Raw genomic sequence first — 25,521 nt, forward strand, 5'->3', positions numbered from 1 at the left:
GCCCTATTGGGATGAGTTTGTACAGTACAAGATGTCGGAAGAGGGTGTGAGTCGGGTGATAAAGAACCAACATAATGCCCAACAGAAGACATACCACCATAACTTGGGATCAGGTGGCTACCCGACTGCCATTAAGAAGTGGAACAAAATGGAAGCAGGCCTTCTTGCCAAAGGTATCACACCAGAATCACTCGAGTGGGGAAAGCGTGCAAAGAATTGGTTTTTCACTCATGGGAGAACACTGGACCAGGAGACAGGGAAGTGCGTTTATGGCGCAAGACTGCAAGAAGCAGCAGAAAGATTGTTTTATGCTCAGAGAGCTACTGCTAGTGGTGCGTTCAGGCCCAACAGAGAGAATGATGAACTGACATACGCCATCGGGACTATTGAACATGGTGGCCGAACTAGAGGCAAAGGAAGTGTCTCGTGGGAGCATGGATTCCCTCAGGACAGACTTTCCTACAGAAGCCATCAGAGAAAGAAGGAAGAAGAGGCACAGTGGCTCCAGAGGTTGGAGGAAGCGATGCGTGAAGCACAGGAGCAGGAAAAAAACCTTGAAGCGAGAATGCAGGAGGAAATCAGAAGGCAAGTGCAAATAGCAGTGAGTGTAAGCAAGCAGACATCAGAGCCAGGAATCAACATTAGCCAATCTGTTCAGTTGAAAAGCAGCTGCGCTTCCACAGAGATACCAAATCAAGGGGACATAGGACTGCGCTTCCCTGTGGATGACGTCACTGAACCTTGTACATCGTGTGAGCTACACATTCCGAAGGGGAATTCCACAATCAAGGTGGCTATCGGTCTTGTTAATCCTATCGACCGAACCAAGACACCAAGGATTCATGGGAATATAATCCAAGAAGGATATGCTACCATCTCGGTAGATAAAGCTGAAAAAGGTTTTAGTGATTTGCCTCTTGACATTCCTGGAGGTGATGGCGAGAAGACTCTACGAGAAGCAGAGAAGACATTCATTCTATGGCGCAAGCGCTACATCATCATTCCCGGGATGTCGCCTCCACCTCCTCCTAAACTACCTCACCATAGGTGCGGATGAAAACACTACATCATTAATTTATATTGGCTTAAATAATTAACAATCTGCTCATAATAATATGTCATTCATTTTTTGTAGCAGATCCTCCCCCAACCTAAATCCAATTGTTCAATCGCCAGATCATCATAGTGCTCTGTACGATGACAATGTGTTGGAAGGCGAGGCTGCATCCACACCATCTCCAAGGAGGTCTACAACGCCACAGCCGCCACCTCCAAGGAGGTCTCCAACGCCGCTGCCACCACCTCCAAGGAGGTCTCCAATGCCTCCCCCGCCCCCGCCTACCAAGAAGCCAAGTACTAGCAAGAGGCTAGCCCCGCAAACGAAGAACCAGTCCCTGTCGGCAAAGAAAGCCACCGTGAAACCAAGGGCTATTCCCAAAATAATATCTAAAGAGAAGGAAGAAGTAACTGATGCATATAAAAAAGATATGTCCAGATTCTATGACAAACTTAAAAAGAATCAAGAAGCAAGGAGAAACTCGGAGAAACCGTACTTCTTCGTAGCTCCAGATATTCTAAGAAAAAAGGTGGCTTCTTACCAGCAACAACAGCGGGAATCTCGTAAGCCGTCCAAATCAACGTTAACGGACTATGACCGCACTCTCACCAAGTCAATTGAGGCGGCACAGAAAAAGAAGCGGGCAGGGAAAGGAGTTGCACAACTCGGACAACAATCGCACCAATCAGTCCCCCGCTAGTTGTTGGTAATGAATATGGTTCGAATTTAGGATTAATGCATCAGGCAAACATACCTCCGGATGTCGATTTGGATCACCTTGGTGAATTTATTGATGAGACTGGTCTCGACCTTTACCAGATGTTTGATGATGGAAACATTGAGAGTGTGGCGGAGGTTGATATTTGGAAGAAAAAATTTGTACTAGGCCAGAGTCTATACAACCCTCAAGCCTTATGTGATCTGGGGACGCAAATGTACCTGTTAAACAAGTGGTACATGCAGGCGTCTACCGGTGGAGACTTCTGCGTTGGTGTCAGAATTAGAGACGAACATTGGTTCCATGGCGATGATGTTATGTATGTTGACTTTGCAGAATTTCATCAACTATGCCACCTGACCTCTCTGGACAAAGTTATCATTAGCTGCTATTGCCTGTAAGTAATAATTCTTTCGATCTATTATTAAACTCATCATATGTGTGTATATGCATATAAATTATTCTAACAAGTACTATATATATGCAGATTTACAATGACAGAGCTCAGAAAGGAAGGCTGCAATGAAATTGGTTTTGTTGATCCCCATATAGTATTCAAAGACCCAGTTACTCCAAAGACTAATTGGAAGTCTGAGTCAGAGAGTAACCTCATGAACTTCTTAGTGAACTAACGCCACAAGAAGGATATACTCTTTCCCTACAACTTCAAGTGAGTGTTAATAATGTCGATCATCCTTAATGGCTCATATGTTGATTCTAGTTAATTAATGAGTGTTATGCGTTATATCCTATAAACACATGCAGCAATCACTGGATATTGATGGACATCGATCTGGTGAAAAGTCACTTGATAATCTATGACTCGATGAGAAAACCACAACAAGACTACCAAGATATGATAGATATTATCCAGAGGTAATTTCGGTATCTGTAGCAACTATATATACACACAAACATGATGATTAACTATATCTGATGACGTGGCAAATTTTTTGTTGGGCAGTGTTTGGAAAACCTTTATTGAGAAGCAACACATGGGAAAATGCAAAGCGCCACTGAATGTAATCCCTTTGAAAGTAAGTCCCCTAAATCGCATCATCTTTATTAATTAAACATATAGCTTTCACCGGATCACCAGATTGGATGACAAATCTTTTTCTCGTAAAGTGGTGTCTGAGGTAGGAACAGGGGAACAACTACTGTGGTTACTATGTTTACAAGTTTATCAAGGTGGTCTCCCAAAGAACTCCTACAGAGAGACTCAAAGTACGTTAAAAATACACTATATATTCATTTAATTATTATTATTGATTGTGTTACTATGTCTTTATATATATATATATATATATATATATATATATATATATATATATATGTATGTATGTATGTATGTACATATATTAATTTATTTTCCTTTAATTCAAACCTGTAGGCTCGATGGTTGGAGGAAAAGGTCATACGGCAAGACCAAATCAAAGCAATTCAAGAGTCTATAGCCGGATTTTTTAATGAGCAGGTCATCGATTCCAAGGGCGAGTTCTACTTCGACCCAACACTGCCATGGAAACCAAGCTAGAGGATGAGAGGAAACTTGTTATATCACAACAACTGTAATGCAATCTTTTGTAATATATGCACATGAAATAATATAATGTAAAATACACATATGCATGCATGCATGTAAATATATATATGATGCATGCATGCATATATATATATATATATATATATATATATATATATATATTTCTACGCTTGATATTTCTACGCTTGAATTGTGTGATTTAATACGTTCATTGTGCTTGAACCGAAACATACTATGCACGCGTATAAATGTATAATTAGCAGCGTACAATACGACTTCGAAAACCTATTTTGAAAAGAAAACAAAAAAATGAAAAGAAAAGAAAAAAGAAAAAAAAAACCTTTAGTCCCGGTTCGTATTACCAACCGGGACTAAAGGGTACCGGCCATCGGGGCATGTCAGGAGGCACCTTTAGTCCCGGTTGGTGTTACCCACCGGAACTAAAGGTCCACATTTAGTCCCGGTTCCTGACCCTCCCGGATGCTTGCTCCCGGGTGGGAAACCGGGACTAGAGGAGGTTCTCCACCGGGAGTAAAGCTCTGTTCTCTACCCGTGGCACCAACAATTGTATGTCTTGTTTTCATTTTTTTATGCTGGATCTAACAAACGATGCCCACCATTATGACTTCCACACTGTAGAGGTCCTTAATCAGTTTTCTGCTTAATCAAGGTGAGGGTGTCCTTTTGTCCAATACTCGCCGTTACCATTCTAGTGAGCAAAAAGCTTAGTACAACCACAGAACTACATCAAAAGCATCTTGTCTCCACTGGTAAGGAGGCAGCGCTAGAGTAGCGCGACGATGGATCTCGTCGTCGGCGCCTCAAACAACGCCGTGAAATCGCTGGTGAACAAGCTCGGGAGCCTCCTCGCGCAGGAGTACACCCTGATCCGTGGCGTCCGTGATGACATCCAGTACATCACCGACGAGCTGGCCAGCATGCAGGCCTTCCTCAACAAGATTAAGCGGGTGGGCGACAATGACGATCAGCGCCTGGACTGGATGAAGCAGGTCCGGGAGGTGTCCTACGATATCGAGGACTGTGTGGACGACGTCGACCACCGCCTCAGCAGCGAGCCCCGTGGGAGCGGAGCGCTGGTGTATCTCCGGAAGAAGTGGTATCTGCTCACCACGCTGTACGCGCGCCACTGCATCGCCACGGAGATCGGCAACCTCAAGGCCCGGGCGCAGCACGTCAGCGAGCGGCGCACCAGGTACGGCGTGGAGAACACGGGAAACGTCGAAAACACGGGAGCCAATGATCCCCAAGACCGTCTAGTGCCTCCTCCCCAGCTCTTCGGCACCAAGGAGCCGGTGGGCTTGGAGGATGCCATGAAGGAGCTAGAGCCATGGTTCTCCAATGGGAGCCAGCAAAGCACCGGTAATCAGCTCAGATTCCTTGCCATTTTTGGGTCTGGTGGCCTAGGCAAGACCACTCTTGCCATGGCGCTTTACCGCAAGTTCGGAGACGATTTCGGTTGCAGAGCATCCGTGCTTGCCTCCCAGAAGTTCAATCTCCGAACAGTTTTGGGAAGGCTTATAAAGACATTCCAAGAGCAGCAGTCCGGTGCATCAATGGAAGAGATCGAGGAAACTGACAAATTGGGAGAAGAGGATCTTAAAAGTAAACTGGACAATCTACTAAAGAAGAAGAGGTACTGTACCATTTTAATGCTCCTCATTCATGTTTCACCTTTCTTCACATATATATATATAATATAAGCACGATATTGTAATCCTATTTATATTATATATATAATTTTTCTATTATAATCGTTCTTTGATGTTACTGTTGTAGTGTGCTTTTGAGAATAATTACTTTGTAGGATCGATGCTTATTTTGTATAATGCTTGAAATAGGTATCTCATCTTGATAGATGACGTTTGGTCTGTATCAGCATGGGAAAAGTTTAGGGATTCTTTGCCCAAAAATGAGAAAGGCAGTACCATAGTGGTGACAACAAGGTTCAAATCTGTGTCCGAAGCCTGTCGCCGAAGAAATGGCCGTTCCTACGAGCACAAGCCACTCCTTGAAAAAAGTTCCTACAACCTGTTTCTTGAATCAATCTCTGGTGATGCTAATGATGATCTTTGTATTACCACCAGACCTATTATTAGTCAGATAATCATGAAGTGCAGAGGTCTGCCATTAGCCATCATCGTAGTAGCAGGTCTTATGGCTAGTAAACTGAAGGCAAACCAAGAGTCAAACCTGGACAGCCTGTTGGAAAAGTTTGACAAGGAACTAAGTGCAGTTCATGCAGTTCTGGGGAACAATCTCACTACGGAAGGAGTGACACGGATACTTGACCAATGCTACAAAGATTTGCCAGCTGATCTGAAAACGTGCTTGCTGTACTTGAGCATGTTTCCCAAGGGTTGCTTGATCAGTAGAAAGTGCCTCCTCAGAAGATGGATAGCCGAAGGGTTCATTGTCGAGAAGGACGGGAAGACCGTCGAGGAAGTTGCTGAGCACTGTTTCAGTGAACTCATTGACAGGAACTTGGTCCGTCCGGTCAACAACAGCAGCAACGGCAAGGTGAAGAGCTGCTAGATTCATGACATGGTTTTGGAGTACATTGTTGCCAAGTCAAGCGACGAGAATTTCATCACTGTGGTTGGTGGTCACTGGCAAACGCCATTTCCGAGCTACAAGGTGCGTCGTCTGTCCGTTCAGAGGAGTGATGGGAAAGAGAATGAAAAGGTAGGGAGGATGAGACTGTCCCACGTCAGATCCTTAACGGCACTAGGGAGTTTGAGAGCGCTTCATTCTACTTTGCATAAGTTTCAGATACTCCAGGTGCTAGATCTTGAAGGCTGCAAGGATTTGTCCTACAAGCAACTTAAGAAAATATGTAAAATGCACCAGTTGAAGTACCTGAGCCTGCGCCGGACAGACGTAGAGGAGATCCCACCCAAAATTGGCCTGGTGGAATCTCTGGAAGTGCTTGACATAAGGGAGACGAGCATCACAAAATTGCCAGAGTCTTTTGATAAGCTTTAGAGAATGGCGCACCTACTTGCTGGCAACAAGAACAAGCGGCATGCATTGAAATTAACTGAAGGGATCACAAAAATGACGGGTTTACATACACTCTCTGGGGTTGAGATCTGTACCGATTTAGCTACTGAAGTGCTTAGAGACTTGCAGAAACTTACCAACCTGAGGAAATTCACCATCTACAAAGTTAGTTGTACCCCAGGCAACTACGAGTTACTGCTGTCTGCCATTGAGCATCTGAGCAGTTGCTCCCTCAAGTATCTTGCAATTGATGATGATTTCACCGGATTTCTTGACACCTCACTGAATGATTCACAAGCCCCACCAGAGCACCTGCACACCCTCGGGCTCTCTGGCAAGTTGTCTCAAGTGCCCAAGTGGATTGTCAGTCTGCACAACCTTGAGAAGCTAACCTTGTCGTTAACTTCACTCACAACTGATGCTCTGCTGGTTCTTGCTGAGCTACCCGAGCTGTTCTCTCTCATTTTCTCACTCGACCCAACCAGGAACAATGCTCTGAAGACCCTTTATGATAACACAATCAAGTCAGGTGGCAAGATCTTTGTGCCAGCTGAAGGATTCCGAAAGCTTAAACTGCTATGCTTTGCCGCACCTGTGCTGCCCCCTGTGAGCTTCCTGGAAGGGGCAATGCCGGTGCTTCAGAGGATTGAGCTGAGGTTCAGAATGGTAGAGGGTGTCTATGGCCTGGAAAATCTTTCAAGTATCCAACAGGTAGTCCTGACTGTCAGCAGTCAGGCGCCTAAAGATGCCAAGGAAAAGGCGCAACAAGTCAAGGAATTAGCATGCATTATTCATGGGAAGGGTAATGCTCTCAGCGTGGTTCTCGATGAGTACAATGAATCGACAGAACAGAAGTAGATTATATGGTCATAATTGGCATAGTTACAACGAGTCTGTCATCGCTTTCTTACGTTGTAAACTTATATTACATTACTCCATGATCGTGCATTATCATTTCTGGTATAATTTGTGGAACTATTACCAATTATTATCAACGTTACTTCTCCTGGAGTAATACAATCACAATTTTAATATCTACTATACCTGAATAGGAGAGCCCCACTAGCAAATTTTCTTGCAATTTCGTGAAGCAACGTCAGCAATCTCCTTCCCATCTAGTATTAAAGTGCAACTGAAACTCAAGACGGAAGCATCCCTATGGGCGTGGAAACTTACAGCTAGGGGCCATTATGTGTCTGTTGCACTTCACCTCCTGCGCGGCTGCGCCACTGCCTCAAAGCACTCCATTCACCGCTTCACCTACACGTTAGGTTTTGATAGAGGCAGCCCAGTCTTCCCTCTATAAAATGAAAAGTCCATACCTAGATTAGCCCCAATCCTTCCTGGCTCTACGGAACCCAACAAGCGCGTGACTACGACTGCCTCCTCCTCCTCCTCTCTGTCGCGGAGTATTCTTCGGCTCTGGATCAAAGAAGCTTCGCAGGAGAAAGAGGAACATTCCAGGGAGGTGCATGAGTAGCCACTACTACACAAAGGATTTGTAGCAATGTTATGTTTTTTTAGGGGCGGCTCAATCACCAACCGCTCCTACAGTGACGTCCTACGGACCAACGGGACCAGCTGCCCCAATAAATAGAACAGTAGAGGCGGCTAGTGATTTGTAGGGGCGGCTTACTCACCAGTCGCCCCTACTATTTGATTTATAGGAGCGGCTCAATCACCAGCCGTCTCTAAAAAATTATAGGGGCTACATATTGTTTTATAGAGCCGTCTCTACAAAACAATTTGTAGGGAATACCAGACGCCTCTATAAATTAGATTTGTAGGGGCAGTTTAGGAACCGGCCCTACAAATCTATGATTTATAGCAACGGTTTCGTAGGAGAGGCTGGCCAAGCCACCCCTATAAACCATCACTAGCTGCCCCTACAAACCATCACGAACTTGAGAGGGAATACACCCCTTGGATGCAGGTCGAGCCGATTCCTAGGAATCGAGCGGACGGGGTCTGACCCAGATGAGCGGGCGCGTGGGGAGGAAGGAGTAGGGCGCGCGAGCACATGCGAGCGGCGAGATGGAGGAAGGAGCAGCGCGCATCGCGGCCGCGAAGCACCGACGACCGCGCGTGCGCACAGGAGTAGCACAGGCGGCGGCGCTTGCGCGGAGGAGGACGCGCATGCGTGGAGGAGCAAAGGAGCAGCGGGGGCGGAGCGAGCCGTGGAGCTACGGCAGGGGCGGCCGGGCCGAGCAGGAGCAGCGTGCAGCCGCGGTCGGGAAGCAGTAGGAGGGCGACGGAGCGGGGAGGGGCTGGGTGGCGGTGCGTGAGGTACGGCGGGGAGGGGCTTGGCAAGTGGAAGGAAGAAGAAGAGGACATTAGGCGGCCAGACAGGGCCCAGTCTCCCGACCCAGTACCGCAGATTCTTGAAACCAAACAAAGAATTAGAACCGACCCAACCTTATCAACCAAATACTGAAATGGGTACAACCCAACCCAGAAAACAGGGGCAGGTCCAACCCAACCCATGTCATCCCAAAACCAAACACATGCTAATAATGTGATTCTCATAAAATATTTTACTGGATATCTCGATGCCTAGCCCAATAGAATATACAACGCAACACAATTTCCACATGCACCAACGTGTGGGTGTCATCTAGTTATTACTAATTGAAGGTCTCCCACAGATACTTTGTGTTAATTATGATGAAACAAGTTCTGATTCTATTCATCATCACCCATAACTGCCATTGAATTCAATCTATTTTCTAAAAAAACTACTCACATCTATGATTATAAAAAATAAATAAAGTAACCCCATAAATTTAGGTCGAGCTTACCCATTTTTTGCCATTATGAAATATAATTTAAAATAACCTCTAAATATATATAGATTTCCCACCTTAGCATTATGAAACATAATGTGAAATACCTCTATATTTCTTTTTAAATTACTCATATTTTCCATCATGAAAGGTAATATAAAGTAGCCCATTTAATTTGTATCTAAATTATGTTGGAACTCGCCAGAGAGAACGCAGACGTTGTTGCCGGCAAGATCACGACCAGGAAGAACGCACACAACTCACGCGAACACAGGATACGATCTCATTTAGTGCTGTGAAACTTGGCAGCGTTTTCTGGTTGTATTGCTATGCTTAAATAAGATATTACAAGGAAACTAAATCCGCCTTTCAATCATGCTGATACATGCACAATCATGCACTGATCATGCTACTAATTAGCTACTGCCTAATTAGCTATTATCCAGAAATGCTAAGTGCATGCAAATATGCTAAGTCTAATCAGCACACAAGTAATACAATCAACAATCTCCTCCTAAGCCTTGCTGTACAGAATATTTACATCAAGCATGCCGATCTTGGCATGCATCTCATGAAATTTGACTCTGCCAAGAGCCTTCGTCAGAATGTCACCGGCCGGCTGCTCTTCACTTCTGACGAAATCTACATTGATCAAACCAATGTCTGCAGACTCTCGGACAAAGTGATACTTCACTTCGATGTGCTTGCTCTGTCCATAAAGAACCGGATTCTAGTTTAGAGCAATAGCCAACTTGTTGTCCACCTTCAGCATTGGCACTCTTGGTGTCCCTCCCTACACTTCATAACACCCGAGCTAGCCAAACTGCTTGAGATGCATCGTTTGCAGCAACTATGTATTCTGCCTCGCAGGTGGACTAAGCTACCACCTTTTGCTTCATGGACTGCCAGGTCATTGGACTGTTGGCCAAAAAAAAGATCACTCCAGTTGTGCTTTTCCTAGCATCAACATCTCCAGCGAAGTCAACACACTACTCACGTCTATGATTATAAAGCATAAATAAAGTAACCACATAAATTTAGGTCGAGCTTACCCATTTTTACCATTATGAAATATAATTTAAAATAACCCCTAAATATATATGTAGATTTCCTACCTTAGCATTACGAAACATAATGTAAAATACCTCTATATTTCTTTTTAAATTACTCATATTTTCCATCATGAAAGGTAATATAAAGTAGGTCATTTAATTTGTATCTAAATTATCCATTCCTAGCATTATGAAAATGAACTAAAATCTCCCTCATATCTATTCCTAATACCAACATAAGCTATCACTACGCCACAACTAATAATCACTACCGGGTCACAAACCTATTAGCCCAACAGTGATAATAGGTACAACATTGTCGGGTCAAAGTTTCGACCGGCCGTGGTATTTATGGCTATCATTGCCAGGTTATCGCTTGAACCGACAGTGATATGGTGATTGTCACTGTCATTTAGGACATAGCCTGTGTGGCAGAACCAACCAATTTAACCAAATCCCAAGTGTATTTATCAGCCTTTTGACCATAACAGCATGTATAATTCCCTGATAGGAAAATTCAATCGTCTTGGGAAGTACGGGAGACCACTGGTGGTGCTATATTTTCCTGGCCCTTTAAGGTTAGTTTAGAGTAAAAAGTCGATCATTATATGGCTTAAGCATTAAAATTCTCTTGAGGTTAGCACTGCTACTCCCATCTAAGATCTCACTTCAAACTCTATAACTTATCTTAATTAATATGGTGCATGTTTCAAATGATTACTTATGTTATTATAGTATTTAAGAACATCCTCTACCACCTAAATCTTTATTTTAAAAAAGTGCAAAAAGAAGAGTTAATAAAAGATACAATAAGCACAAGAGTTTCAATTGAGGACAAAGAAATCTATAGCAGTCAATAAGAATATAATTTGAAAAATTAAAATTAGATTCATGACTTCATATGGTATGTGATGCAGCAAGGACCACCATAGTTAATGGCAATATTTCAAACTAATTGCATATTTAAAATATACAGAGGTGCCATACAAAATAAAAATACGAGTATAGATGAACAACATATAAATCAGTCCCTTGAAAAAAGTGATCAATAAGTTTATGATAATTAGATATAGACTATGAAGTACCTATTACATCCATATATCCCATAGAAAATAAACAAAGAGAAAATATACAATTTAATATAAATAATTCTTTATTAGTTATAAATATTAAACAATATAAAAAGTACTATTTTTCACGTAGATGTCCACAAACACATGCCCTAATCGGCGGATCTTAAAGTTATTTATAGGAATGAATAGGTATCACTAGGTTAATTATGCTATATTTTTTAATTGTAAACCTATTTTGAGATACAAATGTCGACAACATTTTCTATAAATTAGTCAAATTTGAAATGATATGGACAGTGAGAGTTCGTCCCAAGTCATATATTGAGGTGGGGAAGAAATGTCGCAAACTAGTAGTAAGGGCCCCCTACAAGCTACTCACTCTGTCCCTTTTTTAACTTTTGCTATGGTATTCATGCGGGTCAAATTTTCTTAAGTTTAACTAGGTTTGTAAGAATATGAGCAACATTTGTGTCTCCCAATAAGTTAATTATGAAAACAGATTCAACAATCTATCTAATGCTACTAATTATGTACTATAAATATTAGTATTTTCTTATACCTTTAGTTAAAATTGAATATGTTTGGCTTGTCGGGAAGGGAAAACGATAATTAAAAAAGGACCGAGGGAGTACAAGGGTAACATGGCTGGTTCTTCTAGCCTTGCCCCGTTCCCTCAACATTCGCCGAGTAGCAGCTCTAGCTGTTTCTGCAGCAAAAGGGTAGCAGTAGGGGGGCAAGGAAATTGGGATTAATTCCTTGCCAAAACGTTATTCAGGGCTAATTTGCGCAAGTAACAGCCTTCCCGCCGCCGGCCACCTGGTGTCGAAGGAGCAGCCGGCAGCAGCAGCGTAGTACTAACGAGGTCGGCGCCTTGGGGGTCTTCTTTGCCGCTATCAATCGGGGAGACCGGCCAGATCTGGTAAGTTTGATTACAAGTGAATGCCCGCACTATGTGACTGCATGTATTTTGGAGGATTAATCCTGGCGTGTTGAATGCACGCACATACCGAATAAAGGTTATTCTGGTAGGGGGCGTGGAACAGGCATGGCAACTGCAGCTTCCGAGGAGGAGCAGGGCAAGGAGGTAGAGATCGTGCCTTGCCACTCCCGGTCCCAAGGGGGAGCAGCAGCAGGAGGTAGAGATCGTGCCTGCCACTCCCGGAGCCTGCAAGCCAAAATCGTCCGTCAATCGGCCATCACGGATCAAGTAAGTGGGAAATTATAAGTACATATTGAAACCCTTTGATCGACATTCATTCTGCCGCCTGATATTGGATCGATCCTTAATAGTTCATTTAACTGCTCAGCTCGCAGGGTGCATGCATGGCGCCTAAGGCCTCCGAGGGGGAGGAGGGCAAGGAGGTCGAGATGGTGCCTGCCGCTCCTAATCCAGAGCAGCAGCTGGAGAGAGATGTCACGGCGCATCAAGATTCCGAGGAGGAGAAGGAGACGGCGGCCAAGATCAAGGAGTTATTAAGCAAGCTGCAGCCGCTTCGTGCCAGGATCTCATCGCGTCGTCACTGGTGACCGTGGACGGCGCTGCTTGGTATTGATGGAGAGGGAGCTGAGCATCATTGCGGCGCTCTTGACGACATTGAGTCCGCAGCACTTTGACGATGCCGAGACGAAGAAATGGCTGGGTGAATATTTGTTCACTGTTCCCCATTTTGCCGACTTCGTCCTCGGTGAAGTCGTTGATCCCTCTCGCCACACGCTGCTGCGAAGAGCTTCACAGTGCTTCCATCGTAGGAAGTCATTCTCATATTGGCATCTTCTTTACGGTACTGAAGCTTTACTATATCATCGAACATCCCTCCAGCTCCAGGTATAGGCATCTTCTCCTCCCTAGCTCTGACCTTGGGCGTATTACACCCCAACTGGCCGAGGCGGATGCCCTCCTCCCTCTTGTCGGCATTGATCGCCCGGCAAAGAAGATTTTGGGGTGGCTCGCACACCAGGGAAAGATGGACATGAACCTGAGAGTCATGTGTATCGTTGGACCTGTGGGGATAGGCAAGACAACTCTTGCCGTGGAGCTCCGCAACCGACTCAGGCAGCAGCATGAAACTAGTGGAGGGCGCTACAATTTCCAATGCAACGTTATGGCACAAGTGCCACGGGGAACTGATAGAAACATTCGTCTTGTTCAAGATATCCTCTCCCAAGTCTCAGAACCAGCAGCAACAGCATTGTCATCTGACCCGTCACAAGCCAAGACAATGGAGGTCCTAGTCCGCCTCATTTCAGAATGCTTGCGAGATAAAAGGTACCGATAACAACCAACTTAATTACTAGCTTTGGCATGATTATCTTTAATCTGAAAATATACATATTTGCTAATCTCTTTCTCACAATGCTCCCGGCTGGCTGGCCAGGTACTTCGTCATTATCGATGATATATGGGAAGCATCAGACTGGGAAACAATCAAGGTTGCATTTCCTAATAATAATCATGGTAGCCGAATATTGATTACAACACGCAGTACAAGTACAGCATGGGCATGTTGCTCCGATTCCTATGATGGCCTTGATGTGCATGAGATGAAGCCTCTAAGCGAAATGGATTCAGAAAGTCTGCTTCTAGCAAAAGCCGTTGGTTCAGTAGATGGTTGCCTGCCAAACAATATGAAGCTACATTGTGATGAAATATTGAGGAGATGTGAAGGTATACCGTTGTTTATAATTGGTATGGCAGACTGGCTGAAGGACCAACGACTGCAGCAGCTGCACCAACGAGAGGATGAGGACGAGGAGCATCAAAGATTTGCAATTTATTGCAAGGAACGAGTCCCCCGGCTGACAGAACAAGCACTATCCTCCGCTTTTAATGACTTCACTAATGATTACTTGAGGTTACTATTAATTTACATGAGCATGTTTCCTTATGGGTACAAGTTTGAAAAGGATCGTCTCATCTTGAAATGGATAGATGAAGGCTTCTTTATCCTTAATGATAATGATAGTAAGTTAGAAGCAGAGAGGTTGTTCTCCGAGCTAGTGGATAGTAATGTCATCACCTGTGTAGCATCAAACTGCAAACACAAGCAAGATGAAGCCGAGGCCTGCCAGTGGCAAATCAATCATTTTATGCACCAATTCCTGGCCTCCAAACCTGCAGAGATGGGTTTTGTTTTCACCACCACTACGCTCAACTTACTGGCAGAATCAGCAGCAGCAGCAACAACAGAGTGTGGCAACCAAACTAGCAGCAGGATGCCACGGAGGTTAGCCCTGCACCATCCAGATCCCCTGCTCCCGTCGATGCTTGAAACCATGGATTTGTCCCAGACTCGTTCGCTAGCTGTTTATGGGACAGTCTGCGGAATCCCTCTGGACAAGTTTATCAATTTGGTGGTTCTGGATCTAGAAGGCTGGGAGAATCTCGAGGATGAGAACCTACTTCAGATATGCAGAAGAAAAATGATCTTTTTGAGGTATTTGAGTGTCAGGAATACTCGAGTCAGCAAGCTCCCACACGAGATCAAGGAGCTGTGGGCTTTGCACACATTGGATATAAGTTACACGCAGATAAGTGAGCTCCCACTCGAATTATTCCAGCTAACAGGTCTGTGATACCTGGACCTAAGAGGCACACGGATAAGCCAGCTGACAAAGCAAATTGTGGGCTTAAGGGGTAACTTGGTGTATCTTCTCGTCGAAACAGCCGCAAGGGTGCCGAATGATGTACGGCATCTCTACCAGCTATACACAGTCACTGTTGATTTGACCAAACAACCTGCAAGCTTCGTCAGGGCTCTCGGTGATCTACAAAGGTTGGACGCGCTTGCAGTTACATGGTCCTTTCACCAGTACACTGACAGAGACTACTGTGAAGCGTTACTGTCATCCATCAAAAGGTGGAGAAGCCTCAAGTCCCTGACCATTCACTGTGGACTAGGCTGCTCCATGGAGTTCCTGGGCTCCCTTGAAGAGTCTGGTGCGCCTAGGAGGCTTGAGAAGTTCAAGGTGACAGCGGGAAGATTCGCAAGTGTTCCACCATGGATCGATGTACTCAAGGATCTAGCTTTCGTGCAAATCACCGTCTGTAACAAGCAAACAATGACATATGATCTGAAGATACTTGGAGGCTTGCCCAAATTGCAGTGCCTAATAATAGGATTGGACTTCATTCCTGGACAAGCCATAGTGATTGGAAACGAAGGATTCCGTGAGCTTCAGAGATTCTCGATCGACTGCCCAATGCCATGGCTCACTTTCAGCACAGGAGCTATGTGGAAGCTGACATACCTCCAATTGAAGTTCTGTTCGACTCCAGCGAGTCAGATCTGTTTTCCTTCAGGTATCAGCAACCTCGGTAGGCTTACGGAGGTTTCCCTGTGCTACAACGCACAATACATCAACAGCCCCAGCATCAAGATGACAGTGGACGCAGTGACCAAACAAGTTGCCAGACATCGCAACCCGATTGACCTTTTCATCAATGGCATTGAACAAGATGATGTCCAAGAAGCTGATGATGAAGTGACAGAAATTAAAATTGAGACTTCAAGCAGAACCAACGCTGGAGCTGAAAATGATGCTCAAGCAGTTGGTGAGGAGGCTACAACAGCAATTGAATGTGAGATTACTGAAGCTGAAAGTTGATCCAATTAGGCGACGCTTAGCTCTAAAAGACAGGGGTAATCACTACTACTATGTTGCTTGAAATTCTGCTTGTGGTCAACACCATTTTCTTGACAGTTTCCATATACACTCTGAGGGTTTCCATATACAGTCGTTGCACCAGGAATGATCAGTCGTCTCATCTCTGGAGGCAACTCAATTGCCCAAGGGAGATGAGAGAACAAGAGTTACAGCTTCGCAGTCCATACCACAGGATGGTACATCACTCCTCGCGCCCCCATGTAACGCTGTTGACCAGAGCTTGTATGTGTGTATCTCAGGTCAGAATGTCTGATGAATGTGCTCCCCCTTGTCATTGCCACATTACTTCTAAGACTGTCATGTACTAGCGTATTGGTTCCTCCGTGTGTACTCTGGCATTTTCGCTGTTGTTTGTAACTTTATTTACCGTGAGTGAGGCCTGTGTGGAAATCAGTTTCTTCCACGCGGACCTCTGGATGGAGTGTTGTTGCTTCAATGTCTCAAATGGATTTGCATGTAAGACTTTGCAACTGTTATGTAAGAGGGTTATTTCATCAGTCTCTTGAACTACTGTACTACAGTGTGTACCCAGCTTTGCACCTCTGTCCCTACATTCCTCCACGAAGTACCCAGTGAAGACCCCCACAAACATCCAAGCAAAACAGAGCAATCGTGAGGGAAACAGGCAACTCACAGTCATCGGGCCCGTGGGCAATGCGCCTGACCTGGACGGCGGGCGGGTGATCCATGGAGTTGTCTGTGGACCGTGGCGACCACGGAGAGGTCATCCCAGATGGCGAATTCGACAGACCTCGCGGTGACAGAGGGCGTGGGGCGGGTTGAACGGTGACGGTCATGGTCAGGTGGCGCCGGAGGTGGAGAAGGGGAAGGAACTGGAAGTGTGGGCCGACGGGACCGATTGTTGGAAAGGAGATCGTTCGGCCTGTCTGGCCCTGGTGCTGGTGTTGGGCTTGCTTTTGAGTTGACAACTTTCTCAATGCGGCCCAGGGCTAATTTCCATGTTGCGCTAATCTGTCCGTAGCACGCGTCGTAGCACCTGTTTCTAATAATAATAATAATAATAATAATAATAATAATAAAAATAAAAATAATAATAATAATAATAATAATAATAATAATAATAATAATAATAATAATAATAATGATAATGATAATAATAATAATAATAATGATAATAATAATAATAACGCGTCATAGCACCTAATAATAATCTGCATAAGATTTAAGCCGATCAAACTCTCTTCAGGAAAACATATTATTGTCTCTGTAGTATTTGTTGTAGTGCACTATGACCATAAGGAGCAGACAACAATAGAGATGTGGGTCATGGCAGCTGCTTTTCGAGGACTACCTAGTTTTTTTAGGAAGAATAGATAGCATTTCATTTTCTGTATTCGTCAATAATTCAATTCAAACCCCATATAAGTTTAAACATTTTTTATGTGCTTGTAATATCTATAAACTGATGCTTCTTCCTTGCTGAAGTATATATGAAGCTGTACTTTTCTACTACCTTTGAAATCATTTCTCAAATCAGTGGCGGAGCCTGGAATTTTTGAGAGCCTGGGCGTGACAATACGTCGAGCTAACAATGACAAGCAATGCACATGAATATATTATATAACATACAAATAAACTTAGGAAACCATAATAGATTCAAATTAAATATTAAAATGGTTTTTTAGTACACAAGTTCACGACTTAGATAATGAAACACAAAAGATAAACCTAAATGCTAATTGGTAACTACGGATGCCCACGGCCACGAGCATGGTTACGAGGCAGCTTCATCTTGCGACTCAATATAGCAGATCATCAAGTTGTTGAACCAATCATCAGCAATCCTATTGCGGGATTTAGACTTGATAGTCTTCATACATGAGAAAGCCCTTTTCAACAGTTGCTGTTGACACCGGCACCAACAAGGCCAATTCAATGAGCCTGTAGACCAATGGAAAAAGCAAATGTTTTTCAGTTTCAACCATTTTTTGGGACAAACATTCAATATCTTTGCAATTAGCAAAGGCAGCATGCCTCCTTACATGAAGAATATGTCTCCAATTGTCCCCTTATGACTCCATGATCATGATTTGAGAAATCCTCAGCATAAATTTCAGCAAGCCGAGCAAGACTGTTGACATCAAAAACTAGAGAAAGAGTTCTTTGGATCAAGACAAGAAAAGCACATCAATAGCTCCATCATCGCTTCAGTGAACCGATGATTCATCTCAGCACATATTTTATCAAGAACAACATAGAAAATCCCAACACGATAATGATGAAGATTAGTAACAGTAAATCCATCACGCCTTGAACGACCTCTCACTGGTATTTCCTCGGCCATACTGGAATAGGAATACCATTCAAATCACAAAATTGTCTTGCCTCATCAAATAAGTTATCCCAGCCACATTCTCTCATGGTGTTAAACTGAGCTTTGACATCATGGATAAGCTACAACTGAATTATATAAGTGCAATCAGATAAATAGCAAAAGGGAATAGCTGAATAAGAAAAGCAATATTGTAAGAAAGGGAACAACTGAATAAGAACTAACCTCAAGAGCATTAACAATATTGAGACCTTTTGTTTCTAAGGCACGTGAGAGCTCATTTGTGATGCCAAGAACCTTTAACATAAGCACCATAATAAAAACAAATTCAGAGCACTCCATTTTTTGTATCAAACCAGCTGCTTGATTTGGCACTCGTCCATCTTCATGAACTATTTGAAGGACCTTTATCATTGAGTGAACCCCATCTAGTATCCCCAGGCCTAGCAAGGACAGTTTCTTGATTCAAGCCTCTTCCTGTAGATACCTCACCAGTTTCAATACGCCATGCTTATCAGTCATGTTCCCATCAATCACCATGTTCGCTTGATCGTATCAGCCATGCTTATCAGCCATGATACAGTGTTTTTCTCTCACAACAAAATAGCATCGGCCGGCTTATAAGCCACAGAAAGGATCAAGCAAACAGGGTGAATAGCGAGGCACCTGTGGTGACTTCGTCAATCTTGGTTTGCGTGCGTGCGTACATAGGGGTAAGCGACGTTCCCATCGATAGCGAGGCACCTATGGTGACTTCGTCAGTCTTAAAGATTTGTCGGTGCAGTCTTCGAAGACCCTCATAAGGGTAGGGTTTGCGTGTGTGCGTATATATATAGGGGTAAGCGATGTTTCCATCGATAGCGAGACACCTGTGGTGACTTCGTCAATCTTGGTTTGCGTGCGTGCGTACATAGGGGTAAGCGACGTTCCCATCGATACCGAGACACCTGTGGTGATTTCGTCAATCTTGAAGATTTGTCGGCGTAGTCTTCGCAGATGCTCATATATAAGGGTAGGGTTTATGTGTATGCCTTCATAGGGGGGTGATTGTGCATTGCCTCCATGTTGGGTTAGAAGTGATTTTGAGATGATTTCATTATTTCTAGAGTTAAAATAAACCTGATAAATAAAAAGATCTTTAAGCTTTTGAAAATTTCATGAAAAATCCTAGAAAAGATGCATTAGACATGACATAAAAAATGGATTCTTTTCTAAAATATTATAATTAATATCTAATTGTTCTTTAAAAACGTGTTGGAATATAAAAATTCCTTGCTATGAAAGAAAAAGGCGATGGCATTATTACATCAATATAATACAAAATATTCATTTAAAACATTGTTGTTGATGAATCTTAACATATTATTATTTTTATTAGAGGAAATAATGTTATTAGATTTTTTTAGGCTCTTTAATATTATTAGATTAGATGACTTTATTATAGGATCGAATAAAACTGGAAGCCTTTGAGTTACTTCCCATGTTGGGCCGGCCGACGACACATCCTCTCCGTTCCGTCCGATTCCGACTGTCTCCCCGAATCCTACCGGACCAAGGAGGTACGGTTCTTCCCCGCCGCCGCATCCTTCAGCCGGCCAAGCCATCGACAGCTAGGGTTGCAAGATCTCACTTCCAATCGCTAATTCGCCGAGAAGATCCGTTTTGCCGCCGATGGCAGGCGTGGAAGGTTCGCTGAGCGGCGGCCACGGCGACGGTACCACAGGCTCCGTTGAGGAGATGCTCCACCAAGAGGAAGGCGGGGAAGGAGGCGGCGTCTGGTCGGATGCCTCGTCCGCGCGCTTCAGGAATGAAGGAGACAACCTCGGCGGTGGCGTCGGCCTGCTCAGATACAGAGAAGGCGAACCGGTTGCCGGCGAAGGATATTCGGTGGATCCTAGCCCAGAAGCCGGAGGCTCCGCCGCCCCGCTACCAGGCCCTGAAGCGCAGCAACCCAGAGCTGGTGCCGCGGCCGGGGGAGGAGGACAAGAAGCTGATGGCGCTCTACGGCGTGACCAGGGCGTTGTACGAGGTGCAGGAGAGGTTGCCGAAGCTTCAGGAGTGGGTGCGCAGTGAGCTGAAGGAGAAGGGGTACGTCGAGGTCAACGATGACTGGTTCAAGTGCAAGGCCGAAGCGCAGGCGTTGATCAACAGAGATTGGCCCAGAATCAGAGCCAAGATGGATGAACTCCGCCTGATGGATGAACCCTGCCTCTCGGAAGGTGGTGACGAGAGCGAGAGCGACTCTGACGAGGAAGATGGAGAGGACGAGGATGCTCTGGAGTCACTGATGAAGGATTATATGTAATTAACTGCACATATAATCTATTATCTATATATCTATGCTTGCACTGAGTTAGGTCGTGATTCATGATGCTTGTTCTAAGTTCAAGTGCTGTTGAACAACATGGTAATGTACTATTTAACTAAATAATCTTATATAGTAGTAACGTGATGATTGTCTTGTGTTACAGAGGGCTTAGAACTGGCTATGCTAGACGCCTTGATTTTGCAGGTGCCATGACTTCGGAGGGGTAACTGATTTTTTGAGAAGAAAAAAAAAGCAAAATGCATACTTTGGTTGGCTCTGTGGCAGTTAATTCGGTCATGCCCCAAGCAGATTTATTGAAACACTGAAATGCATCGCTGTGTTCACCATTGAAATGCATACTTTGAGATACCTCATGCCCCTATTACTTCAAATTATTTCATCACAGTTTTTTTTTTTTTTGCATTTGAACTGTATTATTCTATTATATTGGTTCAATCTCAGCTATTGCAGCTTATTTGTGCATTTGGACTTAGTATTCATCCAATGCTTGGCTGTCAAAGCTGTCCCTTGGTCCAGTCTTTTTTTGGTTATGCTTCACCTGAAGCACACACACTTGGAGGTGCCTTGTGATGTTTATTTCTGCGCTGTAAGCCAATTCGTTTTTTATGTAATATATATAATCTGTAGTTGTCTTCTGTGTGAATGCGTTTCAGTTGTTCCCTACTTCCCTGACTTGTTGGCTGATTCATCGGTATAGAGTAACTGGATTAGAGTTAGAGAAGAACGTTCTGCTTCCTCCCTGCAAGAGCCTGGAACTATCACTCTTCCTGCATATAAATGTCGCCTGGATGAACGCCTGAACCTCTCCTGGTTCAACCATGCCAACCTTTTCTGATAAACTCTGTGTCTTGTTTAACATTCTTTGTTATGATGAACTGAAAAGTGAGCCATCTGGTATCTGTCCAGGAGCATATCTCGTCTCTGACACCGGTGTTTCTAAATTTATCTATGCATATAGAATCGTTGGTTACATAAATTTTCCCGTGCTCGATGTCATTGTAATGGCAAGCTAAGGGTGAGTGTGGGACTGATTTAAGCAAAGCAGGAGGGTAACGATTTTCAACCAGTTTACTAGCACTTGGCATTCTTGGTTCAAACAAACAACTAATTTGACATATTTGCAGGCAACAAGAGCTTATGGGCACACGGCACATGTTACCATCGCTGCTTAAATCAGGGCAGCACTCGCTGTGGCGCAAAATAAGGGGTAGCCTCAGAGCGAAACAGCATAGACTTATAGCATCTGAATGAAACTGCATCATAGCAAAAATGGCCACGTCAGGGTGACAAAAATCGTAAAAACGAACCCCCGTCAGTAACAAGAAACTGTCAAGCTTTTGTTCTCCGCTTTAAATTTCTTCCCCACTTTAAATTTCTTCCCCGCTTTAAATTGCAGCTACATCCTTAAGGTGGACACTCTGTCCAACTTGGGACTCCATTACTCCAATCCCCTTCCCTCTGAGACTAGCGGATAACATGAGTTCGGTTTGTGATGGAAACCGAGTCGCATAATTTTGCCTAAGTTTCCTCGGAGCTTTATAGATTCTGACATCTGAAGCTGAATCGGTTAACTTTTCTTTTCTGAATCAACAGAACACACTTGGTTTCACATTAACTCTCAGTTAATTCCATTGACTACCAAAAAGAGTGTCACTACGAGATTCATATTGGTCAAACTTTTTTTAAAATTTGACTAGATTTATAGAGAAGATTAACAACATTTAAATCTCCAAATAAGGTTATTATGAAAATATATCCAGCGATTCATCTAACGATACTAATTATGCACTATAATGTTTTCTTATATGTATTTGGTCAAAGTTGAAAAGTTTGACTTTGTAGGAGTATAGGACAATGATAAATAGAGAGGGGTCAAGACAAGATTTAGGTTGTTTTACATCCAACTATGCAAGAGCGGAGAGCACCAAACATGAGCAGGAACGATGAAGACTAGTCAGAGCTCAGAGTTTAGCTGTGAAGGCCAAGGTGAATCCATCAATGGTGCTGTGCTGGGGCCAAGAGGGCAAGGGCTGCATGATCTGCCAGAAGCCGGTGAAGGGGCAGGAACAGAACAGGTGACTTCTGTCGAATGTTGAGAAGACCTTCTTTTACTGCACAATATATATACAATGTCATTTCTGTCCGTCAGGAAGTTTCTCATTTAGACGTTCAAAGTTGGCACCCTATAGTGCAAGCTAAAACATAAGTAAAATGCAAAACAAAAGCAACAAAAAATAATCAGTTATGGACAAGAAATTATGGGCCTGCTTGGTTGCAAGCCAATTTTTGCCAAACCAAATTTAGAGCAAGTCAAAACATGGGTACACCAATTTTAGGGTAAGCCAATATTTTGGCAAGGCAATGAAGGTTGGTATTTAGTTTGCTAAAAATAAGAGAGAAAATGTTGTCTTGCCAAAAATTCGGAATGGCACCACACCAATTGAGTGCCAAATTTTTAAACTTGCCCATATTTTGGTTTGGCAAAGATTGGATTGCAACCAAGCAGGCCCTCTATAGATAGTCCCCATTCTATTTCATATTACGAATTCTGAAAAGGGTACATTCCGATGGTATGCAGCCCAGAGCTTTCTATGACAGGACATCATAAGTAATAAATAGGTTACAAAACACTCTTAGATGCTCGATTTGACAATGAACTTGATGCACAAAGGAACTTTTCAAGCTTAGTGCAGCAACCTTGCATCCGGCACATACAAATCTTACCATGGTTCTATAAAAAATGATTATTTTTGCAGCGAATGTGTTTATGGTGTTGGACCATGCCTTCAACGATAAATGTAACCAAAGAGAAGCCGATTATATTTGTAGCCCACGTGTTTATGGTGTTAAACAATATCTTCAGAGGTGAAGGTCACCAAAGAGATGCCACCAACGCTGAGCACTCACTTCTTTGAGGAACCAAACCCACCAAAACCCATCATGGCAGAATGTCAGGGCCCATGTCCTCAGGCTCATGTTGGGCTGTCTGTTCTCTCTGAAATCAAGTGGGTATAAATTGTACTAATTCTCAAACCCCCACGGGACTGTCAGTTATTTCAAAAGGAAAGCAGGACTTAGCAACAGGCAACAGGTCATCTATTTTGCATTGCTGCACTTACTTTCTTCTTTTCTTTGTGTTGGTGCTTCCGCTCTTCCTCTTGTTGTTTCAATATTCTTTCGTATGCTCCCTATTTCCCTAGAGTTATTGCGTGCAAAATTTTCATTCTGAATGGTATGTGCGATGAAACTGACAGCATATATGAGGATTTTTCACTTTCTCACCATGTTCAGTAAAGGCCCTTGGACCCTTCTCACAGGTGCTCGAGCAGAAAGAATGGTATGTGGTCCAGTGGCGGATGGACAGAGAATGGTCTTGTCCAAGTGCGGCGGTCTTCCCAGAGTGATAACTACTGTTGCAAGATAGTTGGCCAGCAAACCAAGAGACGCCCTCCAACAGGAGATGAGGCGCCTGAGTGACAACTTTATGCAGGAGGTAGCGACCAACCCAGAGTTTGATTCGTTGCGGGGCCTGCTCCCCTGCATTCCTATTTACATGCCTGTCCTCGCCACCTCAAGAAATGCATGCTGTATCTATCAATCTTTCCTCAGGACACCATCATTCGGAGAAGGCGTTTGATCAGTCGATGGATCGCCGAGGGCTACTCAAAGGGCAAAGACAGCAATAGCACCGACAAGTACGCAGAGAAGATGTTCGATGAGGTTGCAGCACTGAGCATCATGCTGCCAGTACTACTGGATGCAAGCAATAAGGTGACTGGGTACCGAGTCAAAGGTTTCTTCCGCGAGTACATCATGTCACGGCCAGTGGAAGAGACCATTTTCTTTCCAGTGGAAGTCTCTGCACTGGAGAAGCAGGGGCATGGCCGCCTGACCATCGGGAGCACCGGCCTAGCCATCGGGAGCACATGGGAAAGAGATCGGGTTTTCTTCGAGAGTTTGGACTTCTCACGGCTACGGTCGCTGACGGTGTTTCAATTGTTTTGGCCATTATTCTACGTGTCGGACAGGATGAGGGTGCTTCGGGTGCTGGATCTAGAGAATGCAGGCCAAGTAATTGATTCTGACTTGGAGGAGATTGGGAAGCTGCCATCTCGTCTCAAGTTCCTCTCCATAAGAGGACAGAGGGAGATCACTCGTCTGCCAGACTCCGTGGGTGACCTGTTGCAGCTGCAAACTCTGGATATCAGAGACACCAAGATTGCCACGCTGCCACCATTCATCACCAAGCTAAGGAAGCTGCAGTATATTCGTGCAGGTACCACCGTTGCATGGACGGATAATGACATTAGCTGATCTGATGACGCGGAGGAGGGATCAACGCCGTCAAGTAGCAGGTCACGCACTCTGCCGTCCCGCTGCTTGCCCAAGAAGTTCCTCGGAAGACGTGCACCAGATGTTGGCTCTCGCAGTGGTGGTGTTGAGGTACCTACAGGTATTAAGGGACTGGAAGCCTTGCAAACGCTGGGTGTTGTCCATGTAAATACAGCAGACGGGGAGGCCATTCTGGATAAGATCGTCAATTACGTTCCCCAGTTGAAGAAACTCGAAGTCTCCGGCCGGAAACATGGACGATGGTCTTTATTGTACTTATTACGCATCATGAATCATTTGGAATCCTTGTCACTGCAGTTCGAGAGGAACAACCATTTCCTGTTAGTTGATCTCCACCAATAGGCCCAACGGTCTATTAGGCCCTTGCCTCTGCGCCCTGATTGGAGGCGCCCAACCCTAATATGGTTGGAGGGCCCCTGTCGCATAGCACACATATATATAGAGGAGTGGAGAACTGGGCTCGGTAACCGAAGTTGTCCAGAGCCGTCGCAATCCCACTCACAGAAACCTAGTCCGATCTAAAGGCTGTGCTGCCAGCGACGGGATGCCCCACCGCACCGCCGTAACCTCTGCCTCACCTCTGCAGGCCACGGGATCACCACTGGACCTCGCAACCGAGCCGGAGCTGCCT

General features: G+C 44.3%; 4 protein-coding genes and 1 pseudogene across 4 annotated transcripts; all 5 read left to right on the forward strand.

The window, feature by feature from the left end:
* The first annotated feature begins 3,944 nt into the window (after window positions 1-3,944).
* On the forward strand, window positions 3,945-7,380 carry LOC136485445 (disease resistance protein Pik-2-like). The gene is made up of 2 exons (XM_066482323.1): window positions 3,945-4,975; window positions 5,181-7,380. The coding sequence occupies exons 1-2, from the start codon at window positions 4,122-4,124 to the stop codon at window positions 5,872-5,874; spliced, it is 1,548 nt and encodes a 515-aa protein (XP_066338420.1). The 5' UTR covers window positions 3,945-4,121; the 3' UTR covers window positions 5,875-7,380.
* LOC136485446 (disease resistance protein Pik-2-like) lies at window positions 6,328-7,380 on the forward strand. Its single transcript, XM_066482324.1, has one exon. It carries the CDS (start codon window positions 6,328-6,330, stop codon window positions 7,198-7,200), a length of 873 nt encoding a protein of 290 aa, XP_066338421.1. The 3' UTR covers window positions 7,201-7,380.
* Window positions 7,381-11,899: 4,519 nt separating this feature from the next.
* Window positions 11,900-16,395, forward strand: LOC136487029 (disease resistance protein Pik-1-like; annotated as a pseudogene).
* Window positions 16,396-19,270: 2,875 nt separating this feature from the next.
* Window positions 19,271-20,642, forward strand: LOC136489382 (uncharacterized). The gene is made up of 2 exons (XM_066486036.1): window positions 19,271-19,277; window positions 19,906-20,642. Exons 1-2 carry the CDS (start codon window positions 19,271-19,273, stop codon window positions 20,511-20,513), a joined length of 615 nt encoding a protein of 204 aa, XP_066342133.1. The 3' UTR covers window positions 20,514-20,642.
* A 1,838-nt stretch (window positions 20,643-22,480) lies between these two features.
* Window positions 22,481-24,851, forward strand: LOC136489383 (disease resistance protein PIK6-NP-like). The gene is made up of 2 exons (XM_066486037.1): window positions 22,481-22,612; window positions 24,147-24,851. The coding sequence occupies exons 1-2, from the start codon at window positions 22,481-22,483 to the stop codon at window positions 24,849-24,851; spliced, it is 837 nt and encodes a 278-aa protein (XP_066342134.1).
* The last annotated feature ends 670 nt before the right edge of the window (window positions 24,852-25,521 follow it).

The sequence above is a fragment of the Miscanthus floridulus genome, chromosome 10 (genome assembly GCF_019320115.1).
Source record: "Miscanthus floridulus cultivar M001 chromosome 10, ASM1932011v1, whole genome shotgun sequence".
In the NCBI taxonomy this organism is placed as follows: Eukaryota; Viridiplantae; Streptophyta; class Magnoliopsida; order Poales; family Poaceae; genus Miscanthus; species Miscanthus floridulus.

Bases quoted from the DNA above. Each gene is read 5' to 3' on its own strand.
- LOC136485445 (XM_066482323.1), top strand. From the start codon at position 4,122: ATGGATCTCGTCGTCGGCGCCTCAAACAACGCCGTGAAATCGCTGGTG. The intron at 4,976-5,180 runs GTACTGTACCAT...TGCTTGAAATAG, and splicing joins AATCTACTAAAGAAGAAGAG to GTATCTCATCTTGATAGATG.
- LOC136485446 (XM_066482324.1), top strand. From the start codon at position 6,328: ATGGCGCACCTACTTGCTGGCAACAAGAACAAGCGGCATGCATTGAAA.
- LOC136489383 (XM_066486037.1), top strand. From the start codon at position 22,481: ATGAAGACTAGTCAGAGCTCAGAGTTTAGCTGTGAAGGCCAAGGTGAA. The intron at 22,613-24,146 runs GTGACTTCTGTC...ATCTTTCCTCAG, and splicing joins AAGGGGCAGGAACAGAACAG to GACACCATCATTCGGAGAAG.